At 35.4% G+C, this 10,958-nt stretch overlaps 1 protein-coding gene across 3 annotated transcripts; it reads left to right on the top strand.

Moving 5' to 3' along the window:
* Positions 1–380: 380 nt before the first annotated feature.
* LOC123551569 (uncharacterized) lies at positions 381–9,255 on the top strand. Of its 3 annotated transcripts, none has more exons than XM_045340603.2 (2): positions 381–795; positions 3,887–9,255. In XM_045340603.2, the coding sequence occupies exon 2, from the start codon at positions 4,357–4,359 to the stop codon at positions 9,133–9,135; it is 4,779 nt and encodes a 1,592-aa protein (XP_045196538.2). In that variant the 5' UTR covers positions 381–795; positions 3,887–4,356; the 3' UTR covers positions 9,136–9,255. The 3 variants fall into 3 exon arrangements, with proteins under 3 accessions (XP_045196538.2, XP_053397019.1, XP_053397020.1); XM_053541044.1 differs by lacking the exon at positions 381–795 and adding an exon at positions 906–1,040; XM_053541045.1 differs by lacking the exon at positions 381–795 and adding an exon at positions 1,086–1,231.
* Positions 9,256–10,958: the final 1,703 nt, after the last annotated feature.

Here is a 10,958-nt window from a genome sequence, read left to right as displayed (position 1 = left end):
TTACTTTTACTGTATTTTGTTTGGCCTAAAACCATTAATGACAGACTGACGGCCTTTGCTGCCGTGCCAATATACTAACAACCTTCCTCATGAAAATACAATTTAAGCACTTTTCCTAATTGTTTTAGCAAATGCGTGCATTAATTCGATTATCTTATATCTCGTGCACTCAATGCCTAAATCAAATACTATCTTTGTATTCACAGGCACTTGTTTTATTCTATTTTGAACACATTATATCATGACTCTATTATATAAATCATTGGCTGGCTATAAATATGAATTTTGACGTTGGAGAGAAACGATTTTTCTAGACACGCAGAATGCACGCCGTACAATGTCAGAATCTTGTAATGTTTGGCCCAACCTGTAGATGTTTGCTGTAGATATGATCATTATTTTTCTGACGTTTTCTTGTGTTCCGTTTGAAAGACACAACACATATAAATCAGAGTGATTGGTCTTCTTGTAGGCAGAGGGTACACAATTTTGCATCTCCATTACGCGTGCAATATGTGAATGGAATATACGATTTCTTAGAATAAATTTTCATTTTCATATGATCGGAACTTGTAACACCGCTAACCCAGCTGAAATATACACATTGGACGTAAGGATAGATTAACCTTGGCGTTTGATGCGAGTATTAATCAGGAAACTATTTTATCTACTTCCAACGGTGTTATAAAGAAACCGTATATCATTGTGTTAATATGCACATGAATCATATATTTATCCAGAAGCCAGTGTTCACAGGTCTCGTACGGCCGATCCCGTGTTGCTTGAGAAACCCAGGTAGGTTAATCTTAGTTAACCTTTTAGATAAAATGATTTGATAAAATGGTAGCATCTACGTAAGATAAGCCGTGATAAAAGACATTTTAATAAATGCCTGTTCCCCACCTGTGAACCTCGAGAGGTCTCATGGATTCTGTTCTGAAATGAAGATTTTTTGAGATTAAACATTTTGTTCTTGGGAGATTTACACGTGAATTGTGTGCCGGCATTGCGCTCGAGGAAGCACAGAGATTTATCATAAGGTAAAAAGAAGTTACGTACTTGGGTGTTTTGCTTTAAAAATAATTTATTTCAAACTTTTAACTAAGGATATAATTTTGATACAGAGAAGGTAGTTTTACCTTATGCAATATGTACGGAATTATTTATAAAATGGATTTTTAAGATATGAAAAAATGCAAAAGGAAAAGAGACGTTGATAATTATCTTTAAGGTAAGTATTAATTAAGCTTAAGTGTTAGTTTATGTTAGTAGAAAATATAAAAGTTTATATTATTTTCTAAGTTCTGTTATTGTCTAAGTTTTAGACATACTTGAATCGTTCTACATCTGAGATTATTACTTTAAAAAATACATAGATAAATTTCCTCTAGTAGGATTTTTATCATTCATTCATTTTGACATCTAACGCTGGAAAATTAGATCTTATCTTTTCTTAGCAGAGAGAAAAAAAGCGAAAATCCGACATACATTCAGTATTGACCAGATAAAATATGATGTTTATTTTGTATTGACTATCATTATAATTGTATCATGGATATGAAGGGTTTTTTTTTTTTTTTTAATTTCTTTTATGAGTGATTAGGACGTACGATAGTGAGCAAAAAATCAAATTATTTAAGTACACTAAAAGTGTAACTTCCATTTACCTTTCTATTAAAATATTCAAGGAACTTACGAGAACCGAATGATTTTAAGAAAAAAAAAAATAAAACAAAGCAAGACAAACCACTCTTTGCGGAAACAAGCGCTTCCTAGCAAAACAGCTAATTATGTTTTCGTAGATTAATAACCCAAGAATTTATTCAATTAGCGGTGTACCTGTTCCTAAACACTTACCATCTGGTAATTATGTAAGCTGTAGTTCATATATCAATCATTGCAGCTGAATGAAACTGACATTGTCAATGTTCAAAAACTGTTTTTCATGTTGTATTTCATGCAGTTCATTTTCTGACAAGAATATAGTTCATTCATAATGTACTTTCGGACTTCTGTTCTGAGTTCTGAGACAAAAAGTTCAATCAAAGTTTATAATGATCTAATAATAATATAATAATAGTATGTTATAATCATCTACGTTTATAATGCTATATCTACACATAATTTTTCTCCGAAAAAGTCACTTAGTTGTAATTAGTGGTCTTGGCCTTTTTTTCATATATTTAATAGTTACTTTTTACCTTTATGTCATATTTTTGTGTGTAAAATACTTCTATTTTCAAATCATGTTGGCTTGAAAATAACACTGTTTATAGAATTCCACGCTTTCCGTATTTTTATCTCTATTGTTACCGGGTTTACAATAATAATATATATTATTATTACTATCATCATCATCATCATCATCATCATCATTATTATTATTAAAACGTATACAGTATTTCCGACAAACATCGAAACACCTGAACAATGTAAAGGTTTTATTTGAAAGGAATCAAATCACATATATTCAATTGTTAGATACAAGTAAGGAAAACACTAAATGAAAATTGGTCAACGGACTTTTGAATATGCCCACTTCCGCTCTAAATTAGCTTATATTCATTTCATAGTAAATCGAGGGATATTCTGAATACAAACTAGTTTTAAAAAAACGATATTCCAGAGTTTTAATTGGCAATTCATTTTTGAACAAAACGTAAATGTGACTGAAGGTTATTTTCTGGCATTCCACTAGGTTATTGTAGATCCATTCGTGTAGGTTTTAATTAGCAGTTTCATGGATAACATTCTATTTCGCTGTGTTAAGAGTTCGCAAAACATCAGAGTTCAAGTTTAAGGACATGACGCAGATTAACTTATCTTTTCGGGTGTGCTTGATGGTGTAAACCCTCCGAATAACGCACTCACTGAATAAAGTCCCGATTGTAAGGTTAGCGAAAAAGAAATAATCGCAAATATTAGCCACTTTACAGTGAACTGATTCAAGGTTCAAGTTATTTCTTCTGTTGTTTTTTTTTATTATTATTTTAAACCTAGATATTTTAATATTAAACTGCCATGTTACATTTGCATTGTATGACATTGAACTTTTAAATCTGATCATTTTATGTTTTCTTTCTAGATAAATGTGAGTTTTAGAAGTATTTCTAGTTTGATGTCCTTTGGTGTGTTTCGATCGGCCATTTTTCAAGTATGAATTATTAGAAAAAACGTTCTATCTGTCTGCGTTACCTAATGAAAATGAAAATATTTAAAACACTGCCAATATGAAATATTTTGAAAGTGTAAAATGTACAAAGTAGTATTCAGCCACTGTTGCTAAACAAAATGAGAGCAAACAGCTATTGCGGAAACAAATGTTACGAAGCGAAATAGCTAATCATCAGTTAGTGGATGAATAACTCTAGAATTCATTCAATTAGAAAAGTACCTGTTTCTAAACTCCTACCATTTGGTTATCATAATGAACAGTAGTTTAGTTTCTGTTATTCTTTGGAATGTTCGACCATCAAGAAACCTGTTTTGCTTGAGTGTATATTAATAGGGAAACAGTCAAAAGCACTTAATCTAATCGTTCTTAGTCCGTGGCGAAATGAGGAATGGGATTTCGCTCAAACAGTTATATATACCCATAATGCTTTTCCCTAGAGAAAAATCTAGCGGATTATGTCTTACTGGTATATACATTTTCATCAGGTTGTCTTAGAAACATCTCGAGGCGCGAATTCACATTATTTTTCGAACCCCCCGTAGAACTTATCTTTAAACAGCATGCTTCTAGAACATAAAAGTTTGTTAAAAATCACCTGACGTTATCGCATCATGTATCTTGTTGATAGTTTAATAAAATGATGTGCTAGGATTATTTAAACATTCCAAGTCAGTTGGTAGTCTGATATAATTCATGTTTTCTATATTACAGGTATCTGATTCGACTGTGCTAGAAACAGAGCACGCGCGCAATGACGTCACCGAGCAGAAGACAAGATACTTAGGCAGGAAGTGCTGTCTTATCTGACAAAATCAGGGTGTTGACTCCACGGTGATATAAACTCGGCAGTAGTTTTCTATCGCCAGTAAGAACTAGTGATCTATATTTCTCCATCATCAGAATTTTTCATGTAGGAACTGTAATTAGCTAACGTAGACAAATAATTGATTAAATAGATAACTAAAAGCTGTAAAATGATGCTCAGCTCTTTCGGAAACTCATCTATCATAAGTGCAGACGAAAATTACTAATTTTCATGTGAATTGGATAATAAGTGCTTTCAGCTTACCTGTAGAAGTGGATAAAAATCATAACCACTGACAGGTAGAAACATTAATAAGAATATTTGTGTTCATGCAAGCATTCACAACAAACGCTTATCTGCTGTCATTAAAGTCACCATGGCTACGGGAAACAAACTAGTGAAGGAAATTACAGATCAGTTTTTGCATTGCAAGATATGTTATGAGCCTTACAAAGATCCAAAAACACTTACATGCTTACATACGTTTTGTGCAGATTGCATTCAAAAACATGTGGACTCGGATTCTAACAGAAGCTCTCGGTTCTTGTTGTATAGCAGATTTATAACATGTCCACTTTGTAGGAGTAAAACGGAAATTCCCACAGGTGGTGTGCGACGGTTACCGGATAATTTTCTTGTTTCCAGTTTGACAGACGTTTTGGACCGGAAGAAGATAGGAAAAGTTCCTCCGTGTGAAATATGTCCTGGAGAGCGACAAAGGGCACATAACCATGCTAGTCATAAATGTCTGGATTGCGCCAAGTTACTCTGCAAAACTTGTGTAAATCTTCATACAACAACAAAAGTCACACAGCATCACAGTCTTATTGATATTGAAGGTGAAAAGGACATTGAGTGTAAAACGCACCCAGAAGAAATAGTGCGATATTATTGTGAACCGTGCGAAGAATGCATATGTGTCGTCTGTACATTTCAAGAGCATCGGGACCATGAAATTTGTTCCTTCAGTGATGGATTTTCGAAATACAAAAATGGGTTGGATGCATTGCTAGATCGATGTAAGGTGAGGTTATCTGATGTTGAGAACAGGTTATCAAATATAAACTGCGTTGAATCAACGTTGAAGGAAACTAGGGAAAATATACGTGATTTGGCAATTAGCTATATTTCACAAGTTAGACAAACAGAGCGCCAGTTGATGCAAAGAGTTGAGGAAGATTTTGGCACAAAAATACAAGGATATATACAAAATAAGGAATGGCTTCAAGAAAATTACGAAAATTTGAAAACCACTTGCAATTTAGCGGAAATAATAATGAACGATCGTGGTGTGGAAATGCTGCTTTTGAAAAAAGAACTTCAAAATAAGTTGTCAGCGTTACTCGAACCGACTCTGCCAGCTGTTCCTGAGAACGTGTCAAGTAGTATTAAATTTGTGCCGGGGAATGTTAAGTTAGGACATATTTCATGGAAATCTGAAGAGGAAACCGACTGTGATGGTGGAAGTGTTAAACATCAATTACCGGAAGTTGATGACCCACCACGCAAGAAGCAATGTGTATCACGTGACACACAGACTGAAAGTAGTTCCACCTTGCCGCCATTATCCTCAGAGATCAATTTTGAAGCACCTATTACAAATAACTCCCACAGGACTCCGTTTATTAATGGTTTCGATCAAAATGATATCAAGAAAAATCTTGACAAGGAGGCATCTTCATCAAAAACAGATGTAAGTGTGAATACAATGTGTTCTGTCGATGAAAATAAAATGGGTAGCGTATGTGTAAAATGTTGTGCGGAGCTGAAAAAGGAGTACGGATCGTCGAGCTCTTTACCTGTAATCGACGGTACCCCACCTGCTATTCAAGACATTATTATCACAAATTGTTCAAATGGCGAAAAAGATCGTCAAGGACGCAGACGACGCAGTTTGATCAAAAGCCGCCGAGTGCAGACGGATATTTCACTCTCAAATGAAAGTCTAGATGACACATTAAATGCTAGTCAAGAAAGTCTGAACAATTCATTTCGCAAATTAAGTCAAAATTCATTGACTGCTGTTGCTGAATGCGTTATTACAACATCAATCGGATTAGACCCTATTGATTTTGGACCAAAAGAACCCGCGTCGTACAAACCTAGAATATTTACAAGAAATAAAAGCGTTAACACTACGCAAAATGTCCGAATAATTCCGGACTCACGTTCCGTGCGTACGAATACTGATGTCGCTGATTCGCGCGACTCTACTACAATGACTTATCCGGATTCGATCAGCCGGGATACACAAACAATAGATAAGATTTCCGCGCATAAAGCAATTGCCACTGATTACACGGGACAGCGAAATAAACGCACATCAACTCCAATCATAATTACAATGGACAGTAGTACGCATATGCCTCCGCTAACACAAGAAAGCAAGGTAACTTGGACAGAAAACGTACAGACTACGGAGAGATCTGTGTGTACGGAAATGTCAGAAACGGCGGAATCTTCGACAGAAACTATGCAGCCTACATTCAGTGACCAAAGCACTGACGTTAAACCGGAAATGAAAACTATGGAAATAAATACGGATCCGGTTCAGTTCGCGGACAGTGTTGACGCAAGTGCTTCGGGTGCCAAACCCAAAGAACGGAAAAGTAAAACAAAGGAGAAAGAGAAAAAGGAGAAAGAGAAAAAGGAGAAAAGTGCAGATAAAAAGACAAAAGAGAAAAAAGAGCGAAAAGAGAAAAAGAAATATACCGATTCTTGTGTGGAAACTGACCCTGTCTTAAGAAGCGATAAGGAAACGGGGACTGTGATCGCGCAGTTCAAAGATTCATGGACAGAAACATTTACACCACAGCTTGTAAATACCGGTATATCTCCGGCACGACCGGCGACACGTGAAGCATCCGTGGCGACAAATCCGGTTGTCTTAATGGAGCAAGCGACATATACTGATGTCGTAAAACAGCAAGACAGTACAACGGAGACTATTATTGCTACGTGTGAAGGCGAAACTCTGACTGAACGAATTGGCCAACAAGATGCACAGACTGAAGTAGATTTGTTTTTGCAAAGTGTTGAAACTATCACAGATGAATGCTATGTCATTGAAACCGGTTGTATGACAGATGCTGAATGGTTTTGGAATAGTGATCGTGAATTAAATGTTGTCGTCTGCGACGTCTGCCAGGAGAGGCGGGCGTTTGTTGATACTGCGACCTCTCCTATTGACATTGCAAACTCGGAAAGCATGAGGAAAGGCGTATCACTTGTTAATCACGAAACACAAACTGTAAAAATTAAACTTTATGACAAATCGAATATGACGTCATGTGATTTTGATGACATACCAGAACAGCTAAAGGGATTAAATAACTGTGATGTGTCAACTTCAACAGAAAATCTACCATACATAGGACTTCTCAGTGACATGGACTGTGACGAATTGATATTAGTGCCAGAAATTGCAATAGACTTAATCGGGTCCGATGCTGAATACCAAAAAATCTATTCAAATTCCTTTCACATGGATGTTAGTGAAACTAGTGCTCAAACGATTATTTCATCTGAAACTTCAAATATTGATATGTTGTTATCATGTGACCCAGAACACGCGATGGATTTGTTTAAGCCATGTAATTTAATAAATGTCGGTGTTAATACGGAACACGCATTAACATTTGAAAAGGAGACGTGTACTCCATCACTCCATCAATTAAGCAAAGGCACAAACACTTTACAACAAAGTGAAAAAGTAGATAAATCTACTAGCACGGGATCATTTGTAAAAAACATGCAAGAAAATTTTGGACAGTCACCACCAGTACAACGTTCTTCAAAAGTTCAAAAGTCCGTTAAGAAAGATGTATCAGTTGAAACAGATTCGTCACTCATGGATGAGAAAATGATAGCCTGTATTAACAAACTTAAAACCGTATCGGAACGGCTAAACAGCCCAACATCGAAAATGTTTGCCGAAACTTTACCTTGGAAGGACAATCCCGAAAACCCAGACACTGTTTTAAAAGAGCTTGACAAAGTTACTGAGGCGGAGAGAAAGAAAAACGTAATGGATTTAGTAGCAAAGTCACAAGCAATAACAAGACCAAAGGAAACAAAAGAAACAAAAACGGAACCTGTAAGACGAAAGGCACAGCCACTGACTACTCTAAAGACAAAATATCAAGAAAAAGCCGCCGAAAACGATAAAAAGCCAAACACTCAGCGACGAGACTCGAGTGATAGCGCTACCTCAGTTCCTGCTACAAAGAACGGTAACCAGACTCCGTCCACGCAAAGAAAAACACCCACTTCGAAGCGTAACAATTCCGCACCGGGGCGTATCGCTACAGTTCCGAATCAAGCTGCATTAAGAAAAACTTCGCCCACTACACAGCCAAAGTCAAACGGCAATAAGGCCACTACAGTAAAACAAGACGGGGCTGCTACTTTACCTGCGCCAACACCGAAACAAAGCCAGGAACCAGAATTCTATTCGACTGTGCCTAAAACGAGACACCCTAAGCATGGGTTAGCTAGCATTTCTGAACATCGACATTCATCAGGTTCCGACATGTCCAGTACCTCTTATCGATCAGCAGTGTCAGAGCAACAGAATACTTCTACCTCATCCCTAGACAAGAGCTTAGACTTTTCGTCTCTTAAAATAAATGCCCCACCACGTGCACCGTCGGCGTCGCCAACTCCAACGAGGCATCCGACAAAACATGATAACGGTAGAGCTGCAAGACCAAAAACGACACTGCCTAAAACACGTATTGAAGTTATTCCTCCAGTTGACGACACTTCCGATACAACACGTGCGCGCACCGGAAGTACTTCTTCAGACCAGACCGACAATGAGCCCTCGCAAGAAAAGAAAGGGTTCATTAAAAAACTTTTCGGGTCCAAGAAGAAGAAATCTTCCGACAAGCGTAATGCTTCTCCTAGTAAATCACCAAAGCCCGGGAGGAAAGCCATAGAGGTTGCGCCCGAGCCTCCGCCTGAGAGCCCAAAGGAGAAACCCAAGGAGAAGCCCAAACCTTTCGTGTATATGCGCGGGCGATTCTTCCCTATAGAACAAAAAGATGAAGACAAATACAACAAACCTATAGTTAATAAATACTGTATTAATAAAGAAGAAGACGAAAAACCGCCAATGTTTGACTTTGCGGCAACGTTTACAAAGAAAAAATAAACATAATGCAAATTAGTTTTCAGAAACGATCTATTGATATATTGTCAACATTTTGAAAAAAAAGCATGTGATGCAAATGAAAAGAAATGCGAAACGACTTGGTGTTTAAAGAAAATAGAATGTTTTAATACAATAACATAAAGTAGATTTAAGATAAGGTCTGATTAAATGCCGCTCCTCTGTTTTCCAGATAAGTGAATATAAATATATTTTTAATTAGAATTGTCTGTTGGTGTTCTGAAAAAAGTTTTAAGAACTATTTCCTGTGACAGAATTCATCCTCAGTAATGATTCACATTAAAAACAGCGGCCATGGATACATTTATTTTCGAAAAAAATTAATTTGCGGCGCATTTTATGGGAATTAAATGAGGCTATCCAGAAATCAGATTATATTACACATGTTTTTAGCTTCTATAACTATAAACAGAAACGATGCAGTAGTTATTGTCTATTTTTGCTGTATTTTACGTCATCTTTTTACTTGCACCAAAAGCCTTTAGGTTGATATGAATTTGATAGAATTGTTTGAATTAGTTTCCAATGACTAGCGGTGCAGATATTTTATTTTAGGGTTTTAATTACGATGTTAGTCAAGCCTTGGGAATGTGCATAAAATTCTTCAGTTATAGTGCCAATATTCATTCTTCTTTTACAGTTTATTAAATGAAAAGGACCACCTTGCAGAATTTTTCGAAAATTAGATTTTTTTTGTTATACTTATTGACTAAATTATATTTTCTTACGAAGGATTAATTAATCTTATTAATTAATTAATTTATTAATTGTTTTATTGATTATTTTGCAGTTTTGATTGACTTTAATTTAACAAGAAAAAAATGCATGTATAAATTTTTACGAACCTAAGTTACACTCTACGTCATTTCTGGAGTGATTTCTAAGAGAAGGATCTTTTTAGCATGTCAAAACATTAAATCTATATTTTATGGAACCAGACCCTGTTTTATTGGTGTTGTGCCAGTGAAAGACACAAAACAAACATATCAGCAGAACGATAAAGTTTTCTTGGCAAATTCTTTGTTTTTTGAAAAACATGTCTCAATTTATCAAAAGTTCGCACGGTTTCTAAATATACTTAAAGATGAGTAACAAAATACCATTTATATGATGTGGCAACTAATTTATAAAATAGTTAAGAGGTTGTGGTAGAAAAAAGATCCCATTGTAGTCTTTTGGCCCGGAAAGGAGAGTAACATTCTTGTCTCCAAAATAGAAACATTCTGATTCTTCCATTATCATATAGAAAGATTGTTGTTGTTCTTGGATTTATTTTTGATTCGGGATCTGTGTGATTTTTTTTTTTTGATATTTATGAATGTTTGAAAAGTCTGATTTGAAGTTTTTATATTTTGTAATGTTAGATCGAAAAAATTTAGCTGAATACGTCAGTAAAACAACATGTCTGTCACGATACTGAAGCATGTATTATTCCGCTGTAAGTTACATTTTCAGATTAAAACCACACATAATATTTTATTGACTTATTTTACTGCTTTAAAGTGTGAAGATCTTGGTTAAAATATGGAAGATCCCATACCATATGTATATTGTTACTCCAAAAATTCGTTTATCCTAAAATCTTCAGAGTTTTTTTTTTCTGGCATTCCTTAAGATGACATATGAGATATAAAAATACAGATCTTAGCGGATAAATGTTAATTCCGAGGCGTATCATGTATGTGAAACTCAGATTATCTGTCTATAAGTGCAATATATCATTATTTTTACTGTCGGTGTGGATTTTTGTGACTTTGATAATGATGTATTTCCTGATTAAAAGATAGATATTGGTGCAAAAATGT

The sequence above is a fragment of the Mercenaria mercenaria genome, chromosome 4, assembly GCF_021730395.1.
Source record: "Mercenaria mercenaria strain notata chromosome 4, MADL_Memer_1, whole genome shotgun sequence".
In the NCBI taxonomy this organism is placed as follows: domain Eukaryota; kingdom Metazoa; phylum Mollusca; class Bivalvia; order Venerida; family Veneridae; genus Mercenaria; species Mercenaria mercenaria.
The sequence above is the reverse complement of the archived record's forward strand: the minus strand, read 5'-3'. Positions and strand labels throughout refer to the sequence as shown.